Consider the following 18,901-nt stretch of genomic DNA (forward strand, 5'->3'; position numbering starts at 1 on the left):
AAAGGTGAGTGTGGAGGAGGTTACAGATGCAGATGCTTCAGTTCCTGAACCCACTGATGAGGTTTCCTTAGTGGGGCAGGCACTTCACACCATCCTTGCTTAGTCGACACATCTGGTCAAGTCTTTATCACAATAGGTACTTATTGTCCTTACTATATGTTTCTTCTTTTTAAATTAATTCATTAAGCGTGCCTCAAATTAAGCTATTTAACTTTGTTTCATGAACAGGTAGTTGTGTCTCCGGCAAAACCACCTCCAAAGCCCGATCCGGAGGTCGATGATCTGCTTTATCTGATGACATTGACCATCCCAGAGCTTTTCTTGAGGCCTTATCAGGTTAGATGGGATGCCATCGTGTTTGGGGTCTTTAATCCAGATTTCTCCCTTTACATAAAGCACGAAGACCTCTCCGAAATCGCACACGGTTGTCAATGTCTCAGCATATCAGTCTTACAGTTGTGGATTCTGTAAGTCATTTTATATTACTTTTAATTACCTAAGTTATTGCTTTCAATTCATAAATATTTAACTTTGACTTAACATAAACAGGCATCTCATTGAAACATGTATGCGAGCGGGGAATTCTAATATCTATGGATTCCTCGAGCCACAGTCCATTCAGAGGTCTGGGCAATCGCAATTTGAGTCTGAAAGTTACATAAAGAGTTGGATGCAGAGTTCACAACGCGATGTCTATCTTGGAGCCTACCTAAATGGGTAAGTCACAAAATAACTGAATTTAATTAATGTTTACTAATGTACTAACCCATTTTAGGTTCCACTACAGTGGACACTGGCAGATGGTGGTCATCCTGCCCAAGGAACACCTAGTTGTCTGGTTTGTTCATTGCATAACAGGCCAGACAACTACCTTAAGGGGATTATTAATAGGTTAGTGTTCTTTTCAATACATTTGCATTGAAATACCTCAACGCACAACACCAGTTTTTAATTGTTACTCATCTGGAACAGTGCTTTAAAAGGTCTTGATGATGCTCCACAGCCCAAATCAAAGGCTCATGCTAGGTGGATTGTCGTCAAGGTACGTCATTTACATAAAACTTCCAATTATATATATTTCTTTATGTGTCTGTACACTAGTTGTTTAATTAATATCCAAATTTCATTGAGTGAATAGGCAATTTAGTCCCTGAGATTGTAACCAATTTGCATATTAGTCCCTAACTTAAATTTTAATTCATAATAGTCCCTAACTTTACCTCCGTTATGCAAATAAGTCCCTGCTATTAAAATCTAATTTCCTCCGTTAGTCAAATGTCTGTTTGGCAAACCTCAGTCCACGTAAGCATCTCAATGTGGCAAGTTTGAGTCCAAGTCAGCAATCCTATGTGGCAAGGCAAGGACTGAATTGAAAAATTAGGTTAAAAAGAAATAAAAAATGATGTAAACCCATTTTCCCTTTCACTGTCTTACTGCTTGTAGGGTTTTTTAACTGTTTGCGGTTTGCTCTTCCCTCCCCTGCATTCTCGTGATTGTGAGGGTTCGCGCTTTTTGTCAAGTTGGTGGTTTTTTTGCGTTCATTTCATTTGCATTGCTTTGGTGGTTTGATTTGGGGTTTTATATGTTCAAGGGGTTTCATTTGCATAGTCTTCGTGCTTCATAAGGAGGTTTATGATCCTTTCTTATTTTCGTTTATGATGCTTTGTTTTTATAGATGACATTGCATGTTGTTGTGTGATGTGCCTATGTTTGAGTTTGAGGTAGGTTTTTTATTTCCTAATATATGACAATGTTTGTGGTTTCTGATTGTGTAGAATGAATGACAATATAACTTTAGTATTGCACCATGGAGGAAGATTCACTCCACGTGCCAGTGATGGAAAGGTTGAATATATAGGCGGAGAATTTGACGTTTGGGAGGATATATCTACAGATTGCCTGAATGCATTTATCTTATATAAGAAGTATAGAAATATAGGAGAATGTTTTTGGTTGATTGATAAGGACTTAGATTTTAATCATGGGTTAAGGAGTTGTACAACTGATGGAGATATATTACACTTAGTTAGGGATGCTTTTGAAAATAAGAATGAGATAAATGTTTATTTTCATCATGAAGTAGATCCAATTTTAGAAGAAGTCCCACAGATGTTGTACTTGGAATGTGATCCAATTCCAAAAGCTGTTGAGAATGAGGATGATTTAGATGATGTACCTGTTGCTGGCCATGAGGAAGGTAAGTTTTAATTCATTTGTACTTGGTCCGACATGGTTACCATAAGTAATTAATATGATTAATTTTTACTTGATCACCATTGATGCAGATGTTGGTTGGTGCTGGTGAGAATGTTGGTGCTGGAGAGCAGAGGGATGTTGATGCTGGTGAGCAGAGAGATGTTGGTGGTGAAGAGAGAGATGTTGCTGATAGTGAGGAGGAAAAGGAAGTTGACAGTGATGAGTGGCTTATAAATTTCTCTTGTATGATGAATGAAGTTGAAGCTGAAGTTGAGACAGATGGTTATCATTCAGAGGAGCTTAATATCCCCATTAGTAGTGATGATGAAGATGAGGATGTTGAAGTTTATCCTCAATATAGTCAAAGTAGTGGAGTTGGTGAACAGAAGTTGGAATTAGGGATGGAGTTTGGTACTCTAGATGAATTTAAATCTGCCTTGAAGGAGTATAGCATATTGATAGGCAGGGAGTTCAAGTGGAAGAAGAATGATAAACAGAGGGCTAGAGCAAAATGCAAGAAGGCATTTTGTGATTGGGAAATCTACTGTGCAAAGAATGAAGTTAGAAACTCTTTTCAGATAAAGACATTCAAGCATAACCATAATTGCTGCAGAGAAGTGAACAACAAACAAGCAAATAGATAGTGGGTGGTCAGTAAACTTGAGGGCAAACTCTGAATGTAGTCAACCCTTAAATATGTTGAAGCTTTGGAACATTTCAAGCAAGAGTTTGGAGTGCACATTGAAGTTACAAAGATGTGGAGAGACATGAAAGAAGCAAAGCCACTAGTGGAAGGGAATGAGAGGAAACAATATGCCAAAGTATTTGATTATGCACATGAATTGTTGAGGAGCATTCCTGGATCAACAGTTAAGATCAACACAGTGCCAAGTCCAGGAGGTCCACCATAATTTCAGAGGCTATATATTTGTCTTGTTGGCTGTAAGAAGGGGTTTGTTGCTGGATGTAGACCATTCACAGGTCTAGATGGATGTTTCCTAAAGAGTGCATTTGGAGGAAACTTGCTCTCTGTTGTTGGGCTTGATGGCAATAACCACATCTTTGTTATTGCTTATGCTGTTGTGGACATTGAGAACAAAGACAATTGGAAATGGTTTTTAACTTTGTTGCATGAAGATCTTGGGGATTACATACAGAATGGGTGGAATTTCATGTCAAACATGCAAAAGGTATGACATGGTGTGATTTACAATTGTTATCATTAGTTAGGTATTTAATTGAAGTTAATGACATAAGTTAGGGACTAGTCCAGAAGTATTTACTACTTTGCTGCAATTTTTCAGGGACTTATCCCAGCTTTACAGGAAGTCATGCCTGGTGCACCTCATAGATTCTGTGTCTTGCATCTTTGAAAAAATTTTACAAAGCAATGGAAAAGCAAGGAACTTAAAGGAATTGTGTGGCAATGTGCAAAATCCACTACTGTTTCTGAGTTTAAAGGCCATATTGCCCATTTGAAGACAATCAACTGCCAGGCTTGGGAGTATTTGAATAAATGGCCCAAACAAGCATGGACAAAAGCCCACTTCAGTACAATACCCAAGGTGGACAATATATGCAACAACACTAGAATTCTGCAGTATAGATGCAAGCCTATTATCACAATGCTTGAAGAAATTATAAGTTATATCATGAGAACCATGGCTGCCTGCAAGGTTAAACTTTCTGGAAAGTTTGGACCATTATGTCCAGTGCAGTATAAAAGACTAGAAAAAGAATTTCATTTTGCTAATCAATGGACTCCCATTTGGTGTGGTGATAACATGGGCCTGAGATATGAGGTCCACATGTGGGGGAATAAGGTTGAGGTCAATTTAGCTGGATGGACATGCACTTGTGGAGTATGGCAACTAACAGGTTGTGTTCTTTATAGTTTTTTTTTTCATTCCTAACCTACATGTGTGCTAAATTTACAACTTTGATGTAGGGATGCCATGCCGACATGCCATTGCAACAATAACTCTCACAAAGGAGGGAAGCCTGAGGACATGTGTCATGAGTGGCTGTCAATAGAAGCTTATAATAAGACATACCAGCATTTTATTGAACCAGTCCAAGGACCACAATATTGGGCCCAGACACAATATACACACCCTGTTCCACCATATAAAAGGGTCCAAAGAGGAAGGCCAAAGAAAAATAGAAAGAGATCTGTAGATGAGGACAATGTCACAGGACATAAGCTAAAGAGGAAATTGGCTGAGTTTACATGTGGAAGGTGTGGCCAAACTAATCATAACATTAGAAGCTGTAAAAATATTGGAGTTCCTGTTAGGCCAAAGAAATATGTTGCACCATCAACTGCAAATGAGGATGACCACCTATTATCTCAAGATGAACAAGCTTTGAATGAGGCTGAAAAAGATCCGGTGGAGATTAATTTATCTCAGCCTCATTTGTCACAAGATAGTGACATGGAGTTGATGGTAAATATTTGTCACAACAAAGTAGTTTTATCTCAACCTAATTTGTTGCAGCACTCCATTTTTATATATTACAATTATTCATGTTTGGCATTTGCATGTAGGTCCCTGCAACTATTGTTCCACCAATAGCAAGGAATAAGCTAACCATAACAAGAGCCAAACAAAGGAAGATTGCTGATAAAGATGATGCAGTATAAAGAAAACTGAAGACCTATTTTTTGTTGCATTTTGAAGGTTGCTGAGTTTGAAGGTTGCTGATGAAGAAAACTGAAGAAGCATTTTTTGTTGCATTTTGATATTAGGATGTGTAGTTGTATATTTTGAAAGCTTCACTGGCATGTGAAATGATGTAAACATTATGGCCTACTGAACAATTGCTTCTAACTACCACCCTTTGGGATGTCAAACATTATGTGAAATTGATTTAATGTCATGTTTCTTCTCTTTCTTTTATAAATTATACACGGTGTTGGATTTGGAGTTGGAGTAGGACCACCTAGTTTAGTGCTACTTCAATAACTTCAAAAAGTTATACAACAATAAATTGTATTTAATAAACTGCAAATTTCAACAACAAATTTCACCAAGAAATTTCACCAACATATTATATTTAATTGAAATGGGTAATTGACAGTAGCAACAAATTACTTCCTACTACAAATTCTTCAGCAAAACAACAATTACAATATCAAAAGTTGCTATTACACATTTTACCTAAAATACATTCCCCCTAAAACTAACATTACAGTTAAAAATGAAAAACCTAACAACACAATGTTTGTTAAATTTCTTATTTTCTTCTGCAAAGCTTCAATTTGTAGCCTCAAATCAGCCACTACTATTGTTTCTCTTGAGACATAAGACAAATTAGAAAGTTGGTTTTCTTCTTCAACCCATTGAAAAAATTGACAGTTATCTAGGTCTATTTGGGGTAATGCACAAGTATAGAATAACCTTCCTGGGTTCCTCCTTGTTCTTATAGTTCGAATAGCTGCACGTCTTCCATGGTGTCATTGCCGAATGAAACTACCAAAAAGTGCACAACAACTGCCGCTTGCAGACATGGAGAAATCAAGTGAACAAGCAGCAGCGACTGAGCCTCAAAGTAGAAGAAGAAGAAGCGACTCAGCATGGGAAACCGGCAGCTTCGTAAACCCTAATTTATTTAGGGAAGAAGAAGAAGCAACCTTGCGTGAGAGAGAATTTATAGATGCAGACCTCAGTGCCACGTTGGACAGTCTACGTGGCACTGAATTGCCACCTATACACCTCACTAACGTCGTCATCTGATAATTTAATGATAGGGACTATTTTGCAAAACTTATGTAAAGTTAGGGACTATTATGAATTAAAATTTAAGTCAGGGACTAATATGCAAACTGGTTACAATCTCAGGGACTAAATTGCCTATTCACTCAAATTTCATTATGTATTTAGTGTAATAGACAAAAAGGAAGTACTGAGTGCGGCTACTATGTGATGCACTGGATGTCCACCATCATTTTAGGAACTTTTAGGAATAATTGGGAAGCGGTAAGTTTATTTCAAACAAAATCGATTTATTTATAATTTGTATTACATTATTAACTTATTATGATTTATTTCATCATGCAATATTTTAACGATCCTAGACCATTGGAGGCAGAGAGATTAAAGGCATTGCGGATCCAGTGAGCACAGTTTTATCTCCGAGGTAGAGATCAGACCTAGGATTTAGGGACATTATCTTTAGCTTTAGTTTACTTTGGTTTAACATTTTTGACATTTTCTATGTAATATGAACATTGAATACATTTGATGATTGTTCTTTATGATAAATCAATTATTTGATGTTTATTATCATTAAAACTGCTTGAAAGCAGAATAAAATGTTTATTTGCTGTGAATTGGGCTTGAAATTGCATTTGACAGGGACAATTTTGGGTTTACTGTAAAAACAGAAAGTATATATATAAAAAAATACTTGAAAACTACATCGATTATTAACAAAAACCGGTGTTAATATGGTAAACAACATCGGTTATTTACAAAAACCGATGTCAACATGAACCTTAACATCGGTTGTAATAGAAAACCAATGTTAACGTTTGTATATTAACATCGGTTATTTGTGTATAACCGATGTCAGCGTTTGTATTTTAACATCGGTTATCTGTAAATAACCGATGTCAACGCTTTTATATTAACATCGGTTATCTACACATAATCGATGTTATACACAAAGAACTACACCAAATAAGTGTATGCATCATCGACGTTGACATCGGTTTTCTAGAAAAATCGATGTTAATGGAATATATTAACATCGGTTATCATAGGAAACCGATGTTAATATATTACATTAACATCGGTATTTCTAGAAAACTGATGTTAATATAACATATTAACATCGGTTTTACTGCAAAACCGATGTCAACGTTCATCATGCGTACACTTTTTTTGTTGTAGTTCATTGTGTTTAACATCGGGTATTTAGAGAACCGATGTTATCATATTTATGTTAACATTGGTTTTACAAAACCGATGTTAACATTGATACATTCAACGTTGGCACTTTCAACATCGGTTTTAGAGCCGATGTAGAATGTTCTAAATAACTGATGTTGAAAGTGTATTTTCTAATAGTGACACAATTTACATACTTATCAATTTAAAACATTCACAAGCTAAGTTGTTGTATATATTGTACAATTCAAGTTTTAAATATATATTCTTTTATTTTCTATGATATTTTTTAAAAGAAATTAATTTTATTATAATCTAGTTATTAATTAATTATGACTATGATTATTAGAATAACTAAACTATGAGCAACCCTACTTGAAATTGGTATGTACCATTGTAGGTGTCTTAACTCTTGTTGATGTAGCTCCATGTGGAGCTTGTAGGTCTTGGATCTTCTTCATCAATGGAGTCATTTGCTTCTTGAAGTTTCATGGCAGCGGAATGGAGAAGGAAAAAGATGATTGGAGAAGCCAATTCAAGGAGAAGATGAGTCTAGAAGAAGCTCACCACCATAGGAAGTCATGGATAAGAGCTTGAAGGTAAAAGAAGATGAATGGAGGGAGAGGGAGAAAAGGAGCACGGAATTTTGTGCCTCAAAAGAGGTCTGAACTTTGAAGTTTAATTTTCAAATGATAAAAGTTGAAAAAATACACACACATGACCTCTATTTATAGCCTAAGTGTCACACAAAATTGAACGAAAATTTGAATTTCTATTCAAATTTTACTTCAATTTGAAATTGAATTTGTGGAGTCAAATTTTAGAGCCAAAATTTCACTAATTATGATTAGTGAATTTTAGTTATGGTTCAACCCACTAATCCAAGATCAAGTTCAAGATTTTCCACTAAATGTGCTTAGGTGTCATGAGACATGTAAAGCATGAAGGACATGCACAAAGTATGGCTATATGATGTGGCAATGAGGTATAGCAAGCAAATGCTCACCTCCCCCTCTAAAATTTAATTGCATTGGGCTTCTCCCAACTCAATTAAATTTATTTCCAACCACACATCAAATATTCACTTAATGCATGTGAAATTATAAAATTACTCCTAATACAAAAACTAGTCTAGGTGCCCTAAAATACAAGGGCTGAAAAATCCTACATTTCTAGGGTACCTTACCTATATTATGGAGCCATAAATACAAGATCCAAAAATAATGAAACTTTAATCTAATATGTACAAAGATAAGCGGGCTCATACTTAGCCCATGGGTTCGAAATCTACCCTAAGACTCATGAAAACCCTAGTGATGCAATCCTCCCTAGGAAGGGACCAGTCACTAGAGCCATGAGCAATAGGCTCCAAGAGGATTGGGCTAGAGCTGTTGAAGAAGGCCTAGGGTTCTCATAAACCTTAGGGTAGATTTCTGAGCCCATGGGCCAAGGTTGGGTCCAATTATCTTTGTACATATTAGATTATGATGTCATTATATTTGGTCCTTGTATTTAGGGCTCCATAATATAGGTAGGGTACCCTAGAAATATAATATTTTTCAGTTATTGTATTTTAGGGCACCTAGACTAGTTTTTGTATTAGGGGTAGTTTTGTAATTTTACATGCACTAAGTGAATATTTGATGTGTGTGTTGGGAAATAAATTTAATTGAATTGGTAGAAGCTCAATCCAATTAAATTTTAGAGGGGGAGGTGAGCATTTGCTTACTACACCCCATTGCCACATCATATAGTCACACTTTGTGCATGTCTTTCATGCTTTACATGCCTCATGACGGCTAAGCACAATTAGTGGAGAATCTTGGAATTGATCTTAGATTAGTGGGCTGAACCATAATTGAAATTCACAAATCATAATTAGTGAAATTTTGGCTCCAAAATTTGGCTCCACAAATTCAATTTCAAATTCAAGCGAAATCTCAATTCAAATTTCCCTTCAATTTTGTGTGACACTTAGGCTATAAATAGAGGTCATGTGTGTGCATTTTTTCAACTTTGATCATTTAAAAATTAAACTTCAGATTTCAGAGCTCTTTTAGAGCACAAAATTTTGTGCTCTTCTCTTCCTCTTCGTTCATTCATCTCCTTCTTCTTCCAAGCTCTTATCCATGGCCTCCTATGATGGTGAGCTTATTCTAGACTCATCTTCTCCTTGAAGTGGCGTCTCCTCTCTCTCTTCCTTCTTCATTCCACTGTCATTCATCTTCCAAGAAGCAAAGGAATCCATTGATGAAGAAGATCATAGGCCTACAGGCTCTAATGGAGCTTACATCACCTAGGGCCTTCTCTTGCATCTCTAGCCCAATCTTCTTGGAGTCTTCTATCCAATGCCCTTGCGGGGTAGGATTGCATCATTCCCTCCCCTTTGAAAAGGATTTGACCTCAAATCTCGAGGTTGTAGAAACTCTGGACTTTTTTCCTCAACACCTGTAAAAAGAACAAAAACATATGTATTCGTGGTATTTGGTATGTTGAAGTAAGGTAAGGTCTGAAAATTCATTTCTTGGGCATCTTCCCATGAAGGAACATGGTTCCTCACCAACTCAATGAGTGGTGCTACAAGTATAGAAAAATATGGGACAAACCTTTTGTAAAATTTTGTTAAGTCATGGAAGCCCCAAATTTTTCTTATACTTAGTGGAGTGGGCCACTCTGGAATGATCTTTATTCTCTTAGGGTTCATGGGAACCCCTTGATCACTATTTAAAAAATTAAGAAAAGTAATACAATAAAACATACCTTTGCTTCAACATACCTTTGCTCTAATACCACATGATGTAGCTTCATGTGGAGCTTGTAGGCCTTTGATCTTTTTAATCAATGGAGTCATTTGTTTCTTGAAGATCATGGCAGCGGAATGGAGAAGGAAGAAAGATGATTGAAGACGCTACTTCAAGGAGAAGATGAGTCAAGAAGAAGCTACCTCAAGGCTCATGAGAACCTTAGGGCCTTCTCTTGCTTCTCTGGCCTAATCTTCTTGGAGTCTTCTATCCAATGCCCTTGCAGGGTAGGATTGCATCAATTTATTTGACCGAGATTAACTACTATCAAATTGTTGAAGGATTTTTATTTATTTATTAATATTAGACAAAATTTAATAATGAAGTTTAATATTGTTCATTTCATTCTTTCCTATTTTGTAATAATATTTTCAACCCTTTTGTTTTATTGGTGGTAATAATACTTGCACCAAAGCAGGTTTTAAGGCATGAGGTAATGTCTATGATCCTCAATACAATATATTTCAAATTTTACTTTAAGTTGTTTGTAGCTGATTAATCATTTTGTTTAATGTTACAAAATATAAGATAGCTTTTTCTTGTCTGCTCCTGGTTTGTTTTAGGCAGTATCATGTAATAGCTTGGTATTTTTTATTTAATTGAAACATTGTGTTGAACTTGGTATTTTTTTCCATTTCTACAAAGTGGATCATTGTATACTTATAATAATGATAATCAACCATAGATTTGCCTTTAGATTGGTTAATTAAGATGATTTTGTGACAAAGATAAAGAAACTTCATTTCTTTGAACAATAAGAGAAAACAAACTAGGTAGAACACCTCAAATATATTTAATTGTTAAAAAAAATATATTCTAAAACGATTCTCTAAAATATATTTAATTTTTTTAAAAAAAATTACATTCTAAGACGGTTCTCTGAAAAATCGTCTTACAATGTAAACATTCTAAGACGGTTGTCTGAATCCTCTCAAATATATTTGAATTTTTTAAAAAAATACATTCTAAGACAATTCTTTGAAAAATCATCTTAGAAAATCTACTCTTCTAAGACAGTTTTTAGCTAAGAACCGTTTTAAAAGGATACATTTTTCTAAAATGATTTTTATCGAACCATTGTAGAAAATGAAACTTTCTACGACGGTGGTTACGTCATTGGTAATAATCATCGTAGAAAGTATATTTTAACCGATGTAGAATAACCTTTTTCTAATAGTGAAAGAAGGAAGATATTTTGATAAAAATAGTATCAAATTTGAACCTGTGACTTGTTCAATTTTTTTTTTACTTTTTATTTCTTTTAAAAAATGAAAATTTATGAGTGGGTGACACATATATCCGGTGGATATGATTTTATTAATAGTAATATTTTCAATTTGAAATAAAAAAGAGTAAAAAGATAAAAAAAAAAGATATTTTGATATAAAGAGATTTAAATTTGAATCGGACACTTATTCAATTTTTTATATTTTCTTTCTTTATTTGTTCTTAAAAATGAAAACTTATGAGAGGGCGAAACTTGTCTCAAATGGACATGATTTTATTAATAGTAATAAATAATAGATGGACGATAGATTTTGCTACGTTTCAAAATTTAAATATTGATTAGGTAGTTTCCAAAGAAAATATTGAAGAGATGGAAATTACAATTAGGGAGACTAGGGGGAGAACTTTAGTGACTGATTAAGTTAGATAAAACAGAACGCAAAAATGGAAGCCCAGTGCAAAAGCCTCCACTGTCATATGGTCATATGGGAATATGGACAAATGAAATGAAAACATAAGGGAGTTCAAAACCAAGAAATTAGGTGCCAACCTAGGGTTTGATTGTACTGCACAACCAAGATTGATGGCGGATGGATAATATGGCACATGTATAAGGAAAAAAGTATTACAGTCTACTAGAATAAAGAATAAATAGTAATCCTATAGAAGGATGACTACAATTTATGGATAAAGAAAACTAGAAGAGAAAACGATTCTTAGCTTCTTACATAACGAAGACATCTTCATTACTTAAATAGAAGCAAATATAGTTGTTGAAGATGGGACCCACTGTCTACAAATGAATCCTTTAGGCACTTTTGGTATATGTTTAGAAGTGGGTACTCTTACCTAATGAAGACACATTCATTACTGAATGTTAAGTGAGCGATTTTTTATAAGTTAAATTATTCAATAAGTCCTTCAACTATTTGACAAAATTCAATTAAGTACCCCATCTGTTTTTTTAATTGGATTCTTGAATCTATATTTATTTTTTTAGTTAAGTCCTTTTGCCTAACTGTTTTGATGAAAAATTAATTGCGAGTTTGTAGCATGATTATGGTAGAGTGAAGCTTAGTGAGGTTTATTAAAGAATACTCGGGATTGAGTGAACATGCAGATTTTAGAATACTAATTGAAGAACTTAATTAGGAAAAGAAGAACATAATTAAGACTGGTTTAAAAGTTGTAGAGGTAAAAATATTGAACTAAACATATATTTTGTGTAGACCTACAGAGGTTAACAATACTGGATTTTAGATCCTTGTCGTAAATTTTTTGTAATAGCAATTAGAAGAAAAACCCAATTAAAAGATAAATACAAATTCAAAAGACTTAATTAAAAAAAATAGAAACCTAATTAAAAATATCAAATAATTCAACAACCTACCAATTAAATTAACTTTTTTATATCATAGACAACTTTTCAGCTCTCTTAATAAATCATTTGTTGACGTTTTACACAAATAAGTCGAATTAATTCTCTTCCCTTCCAAGAGATCAATAACAGGAACTGACTTTTGCTACGAATTAAGTTGTAGTAAGCAATAATACAATGTTCCAAAGCCCAATGACGAGACACTAGGAATATTTGTAGTATTCTATTTCTGGGGGTATGAGGTGGAACTGCAAACACTAACTAATCATGGCATTTATTGGTTTGATGTAGTTGATGATCAAGTTCTAGGAAGCAAGAAAATTCATGCAGATAGGAGGTTTAATTTTGGAAAGGGCGAGAATGGAAGCAGGGAGAGCCCAGAGGCCTTCCCCACAAATGAGTCCAGAGGCAGTTGCTGGAATCATGGCCTCAGCCTTCTTGGAGTTAAGCTTGTGCCACACGTAAACAACCAAAGTCCCAAGGGCCATATCAATGGCAAAGTAAGCACCAACAAGGAAGGGTATCGCCATTACCATGGGCAAAGGCATCCATTTCCCAATCTTCTTGGGGGAGAGGTCTCTGACCATGTTCACAGCCACCGCGAAAGCGAAGAACCCGTAACAGAGCTGCAAGCAGTGGTGGGGAAGTGCCGAGAAACCTTCGACGCCTAAGACTGCCATGTTTCTGTAAATGAGAGCATAGGGAGCCTTGAATTCCCCATGCGGGTTCCCCACATCGAACGCCTTGTAGAACAGAAAGAAGCTGAGGGGAGCTATTACACATCCCAACGCAGTGCCCACTAATTGGCATATGAACATTGCTTTAGGAGAAGTGCAGGTGTAATACGCAGTTTTGAAATCGAGCATCAGAGTGCAAGCCACGGAGACCACAGATTTAACCAGACCACAACCTACGAGTCCTGCCACCACCCCGTTGTCTCTCCCGCTCATAGCTGCTATAACAAAGAGTGCCACTTTGCCGTAATTGTGTGCCATGTTCATGTCGGTGAGGCCCGTTCCGTAAGCGTTACAGAATGCCAGGGATGGCGCTAAGATGTATGCGACCACCACGTAGAACCACTTCAGCTGAGGAAACATTTGTGGGATTACAATTATGGCTACCACCGACAAAACTATGTATCCGCCGGTTCCAATCCACATCGATATGTTGTCCCTCAGAAACACTTGTTTTTTTTTAAGCTCTTCACCGTTATCCCCCTGCTGATCACCGCTTACTGCTGCACCCACCAAATAGCCAAATTATATTTGAATTGAATGTAATATTTCATAACCAAATATGACCTCGAGAATGGCAAGTTCTGAATCCTTTTCTTACCATTTTTACGGTTCTTAATTTTTTCATGTACGCTAAGGATTGAGGAAACTAGAATCTTGACAAAGTTGTATAAGCCATCACCGAGGATGAGAGCAACTGTCAGGAAGACCTTGTAGCCATACAAGGCTTTCATGCTGCTCTCATCTAAATTGGTCGGGAACCAATCTCCCTTACGAAGATCAATGAGCGGCCATACCACTCCAAAAGATAGAACAGCTCCAAGGAGCAAAGACAAATTCACTAGGTGGGGGCAAATCATCCCTGCTCCCACATAAGTCATGTTAAAATCGAAATAGAATCTGTAAATTCAAACAAAAATATTAGTTATAGGTGCAACTCGAATGGAATGGAATGTAAGCATCCACTCCCAAGCAAACTTAAAATCATACATACGTTTGCTTCCAAGCTTTCAATCCAAAGGTAGGAAACTGCGCGAATCCGCAGCCCTGTGTCCCTGAGAAGAACCACTTGAAAAACCCCCACATGAAACTGATGGAAAAATACTTCAGGAACCCACCAACTTGCTTCCTGCAATCAACTCAATCATTATCTTTAATTAGGTTCAGAAATGACTAATTAGCAGGACAAAACTTATAATCCAGTTACTTAACTGTTTTCTGTGTTGATTTTCCATTCAGAATTGAAATTTTACTTTAATAACCTGTATTAAGTTCTATTTTAATTGGTGTAACAATATCAAAATTACAAATTATTATATCAATTTTATTCTAAATTTAAAAATTAAGAAAAAGAATTTTGATGTGTACTTGGCCATTTTGTCCCCCTGCGTGTGGAAACCATTGATGAGAACAGCTGTGGCCAAGCCACTAGGAAACGTCAACTTCAGGTCAACTATCATGATCTGCTCAAGAAGAAATAAGTGCCGGTCAAAATCAGCATGCCGCAGAGTTATTTGAGCTTCTCTATGAAATAAATCATAGTATTTACTAATACTAAGTTCTTCCATAGACAAACAATGTTCTTCTATCTATGTATCCGATCGATGTTTACTCTTTCTTTAATTTTGTTAACCTAAAAGGCATCCACGTGGTACACGTGGGATAATATAGATAGGATTTGAGCGGTGGATGAGAAAACTCCTACTAGAGAAGAGTAGTTAGTTTAGTATACCTTTCTGAGTGGAATCAAGATAAAGAGGCCAACAAAGCAAACCACAAAAAGGAAGGCAGTCATCCAAGCATATCCAGGATCTCTAACAGTATTTGGATTGTTACCCTCAGCCCCAACTCCAGACAACTCATACGTCTTCCTGTTTAATCCCAAAAGATAAGAAGCGAATCCTCCTGCATGCAAAAAATTAACACCATAATATATAATATATAATATCCATGGCATGGGAATTAATTAATATACATACCATGAACAGCAATGCTATAGCATGAGACAGCACAAGTCTGTATGATGGTGTTTTCTTGCCGGGTGAAGGGTTTGGAGATAAAACCAGCCTTTTGGAGAACTTTGTTCCAGCTTCGGACAAACAAGAAAGCAAGGAGGGCAGCAGAGGCATTGAAGTTAGGAACGATTCCAGCCGAGAGATTGAGCTTCATGGCTATTATGCTGTATATGATTCCAAGCACCATGCTCACCACCAACCCTCTCACTGTTATTTGCTCTTTCCATGGCTTTGACTCAGTATCTGCTACCTCTACCTGACTCTCCACCTCTTTCTCTTTCTCTATTTCTAATTTCTTCTCTTCTCCCCCCGTCTCCAAATTAGCTGGTGCGGACATCATCTATGTATATATGCTCTCCTACTCGATCTGCACACAACATATATACCAATGATTATTTCATTTTCATTGAATCAATTATTGATGCAGATTTATATCTCAACAACTTATGCAATATATATATATCTCAACTTAGTTATCTAAACTTGCTTTTTCGCTTCTAGCCTCGCCGATTGGTGTAGTTTGAAAGAAATTAGTAGAAAGAGATCCGATCCGCATGGCACAACTATTATATCGATTGGCGTACATACATTTATAGGGCCGGGTGAAGTTTCATAGCCTTAGTCACTTCCATGATTAGCTGCATGACAGTCTAATTACTAATTACAGTAACAATATTCACTCTTTGTCATGACTAATTCGTCTTCATTGCCTTCACAATTGTTGACTTGACATGATTTTTGGTTTATTCAAACTTTAAAAGAAATATTTATTTTAATAAAATAAATAAATTTTTTTTTTTAGTATTTTTATTTAAACTGTTTTTCCTTTAAAAAAATGTTTTGTTTGCTTATTTTGAGAAGAAAACTCTATCTTCTTATTAAATAAGTATTTTTTTAAATTACTTATTTTAATTTAAACAAACTGATTCATAATTATTAATTAATGATTTCTATTTGTTTCATTAATGGGTTAAAAATGTTAGGGTTGGGTAAACCCAATCCATATAAAAGACTTATTTACTAATGTTTATATAATACATATATAATTTTATTATTTAAAAAACTAATAAAATTTAATGAAGTGTCATATGAAGATGAAGATTAATAAGGACTATGGTGGTTCAGGATCACTAAATATTAAATAAGACACTTCATTAAATATTTCCTGTCACTTCACTAAAACAAAACCCCCCTATACATATAAATATTTACTTAGATTATTTGTTTTTTTTTTTATGTGTCCATTCCAACTAAATGGTTTAACAAATTCTAACTAAATATTAGTAACTAATTATATATATATATATATATATATATATATATATATATATATATATATATATATGTATGTATATGTGTGTGTGTGTGAGTGTGTGATTTGTTAATACTCATACATCATTTTTTTCAGATGGTGTGAGTTAACAAGATGCATCAAAAATTTATGAAAAAAAAGTCAATCATATCTTTTATTCTAGTAAACTATTTTTAAGGATACTATAATAATTTAAAATAATTTTTTTAAAAGATCATTTGAGATCATTTCTCTTTTTAGAAAATAGGAATAATTTGCAGGGTGTTATACAAATCACCAATTTAGTCTATAAATATATAAATATTGTAACAATTTTGCTCAACTGGTAAATATACTGTTCATTTGGTCCTTAGACTATGACACTTAATGTCAGAGTGATTCTAAAATTATAGTACTCACTCACTCAAAAATTAATTCACAACATATATAACTTATAATAAAATGGTGGATTAATTTGTTATAACATTTATACATTTGTGGACTAAATTTGGTGATTTAAAAAATGTGGAGACTAAATTGTCAGCCAATGCATATTTCAATGACAAAATAGGCTATTAGTACAAAAATTATACTTATAAAAAGTTTTCTTTAAAAAAAATTCTAAATATGGAGTTTGAAATATTTATACTAGGTAAATGACAATTTTAATTTCTGAATGTGTAAAAAAAAAGTTAATGTTTAAGAATTATTTTAATATTAACTTGTAAAATTTAAGGGCCAATTTTTCATTAAATTATTTGTAAGACCTAATTGTCATACTTTTTACATATTTAAATATTAAATCAGATTTTTTATTCTTTTAGTGAGTAAATTGTCACTTATTAACACATTTAAGAATCAAAATAGTCATTTACTCTATTTATATTATTATAAATTATACCTGTGTTCTTATTTATAAGGCCTAATTCACAATGCTTATTCTTTTGTATAAAACTGAATTCATTTGGTAAGATTTTTTGAGAGGTTATAAGCTCTTTTAACTAGCTTTTAAATAATGGTTATTTCTTTTTATAAAATTCATAATATCATCTATATTAATTATTTTTAGACTAAAATATATTTAACTAATAGAAATTGTATTCATAAACATTTAGAATAGGGATGAACATTAATGATAATGATATTTTTTGAAAAAAATAGCACATTTATTACAATCAATTATATTGGTTACTTTTTTTAATTTTAATAAATTAAATAATTAGATCTTATAAATAAAAATAGAAACCATATAATTATTTTTATTTGTATATATACATAGATCTCGAAAATTATTCTAAAATCAAATAAGACAATTTTTACTGTGACATTTGTGGGAAAAATAAGAATAATTATTATACTATTACATATATTTTTTTATATTCATCTGTAAATTTGTTATACTATTACATATATTTTTTTATATTTAACTATTTTTTCCTTATCTGTTATAAATAAATGTGATGGGAAATTCCTTATATGCTAAACAAACAGTCTCATCGAAACTAGTCTACATTTATAACAAATCTACAAATAAACGTTACTATATTAACTTGTTGCATTCTTGAAGTCACGGAACAGAAACAACACGGGCTTCAGCAGTTAGCACGTAGAAAATGGAGGCACTGGAATGACTGGATGCAGCAGGTACCAATAAATTAAATAAATAAATTTGGATATAAAGTTATAGATAAATATAAATGGAGACCCAGTACTGTTTAATATCCACACAAAAGAGTTGAGAGAAACGAGAAAAATATAAATAGGATAATTGATATATATATATAATCTGATAAAAGAAAAAATAAAGATAAATAGTAAATTAATGTTAATGTAGTGAAGTGTTTAAAATATATATATATATATATATATATATATATATATATATATATATATATATATATAATCCAAAATTTTATATAAAATGTTGATATGAATAACAAAGAGTGGTAATTTTTATATTATTTATTAAAGATAATTAAATTATATTTACATTGAATAAATTTATTATCAATAACAAAATTATTTCTTTACATATTTAACTTCAAATATTTAATATAATTACCTATTAAAACTTAAATTTGAAAATACTTTGTTAACTTTGGAGTAGTGATCGATGTCAATGCAGTGATATGTCTTTTACTTTCATGTCATTGTCATTGATCATTTGACTTGTTTACACCTTTATCATTGGCCTATCTTTTCCCTAATTGGACCGCTACCAATGTTCCCCATAACGACAACGACCTTAGTGCTTTCACACGGGCAACTTAAGATTATATGCCATACGAGCATTTTCAAAGTTGGTTGTTTAACGAGCGTTTTATTTCTAGACATGGCTGGTTAACTTTTTTTTTTTTTTTTATAATT

General features: G+C 33.7%; 1 protein-coding gene across 5 annotated transcripts; it reads right to left on the bottom strand.

Annotated features, from left to right (window-relative positions):
• Positions 1 to 12,509: 12,509 nt before the first annotated feature.
• On the bottom strand, positions 12,510 to 15,871 carry LOC100807763 (metal-nicotianamine transporter YSL1). Of its 5 annotated transcripts, none has more exons than XM_041007893.1 (7): positions 15,731 to 15,871; positions 15,208 to 15,610; positions 14,961 to 15,133; positions 14,597 to 14,691; positions 14,223 to 14,357; positions 13,830 to 14,128; positions 12,510 to 13,728 (listed from the first exon to the last, which is right to left on the bottom strand). In XM_041007893.1, the coding sequence occupies exons 2-7, from the start codon at positions 15,581 to 15,583 to the stop codon at positions 12,800 to 12,802; spliced, it is 2,007 nt and encodes a 668-aa protein (XP_040863827.1). In that variant the 5' UTR covers positions 15,584 to 15,610; positions 15,731 to 15,871; the 3' UTR covers positions 12,510 to 12,799. The 5 variants fall into 5 exon arrangements, with proteins under 5 accessions (XP_040863827.1, XP_006593834.1, XP_006593836.1 ...); XM_006593771.4 differs by having other exon boundaries at positions 12,510 to 13,731; XM_006593773.4 differs by having other exon boundaries at positions 15,713 to 15,866.
• Between the last annotated feature and the right edge of the window lie 3,030 nt (positions 15,872 to 18,901).

This window comes from Glycine max, chromosome 13 (assembly GCF_000004515.6).
Source record: "Glycine max cultivar Williams 82 chromosome 13, Glycine_max_v4.0, whole genome shotgun sequence".
Lineage (NCBI taxonomy): Eukaryota > Viridiplantae > Streptophyta > Magnoliopsida > Fabales > Fabaceae > Glycine > Glycine max.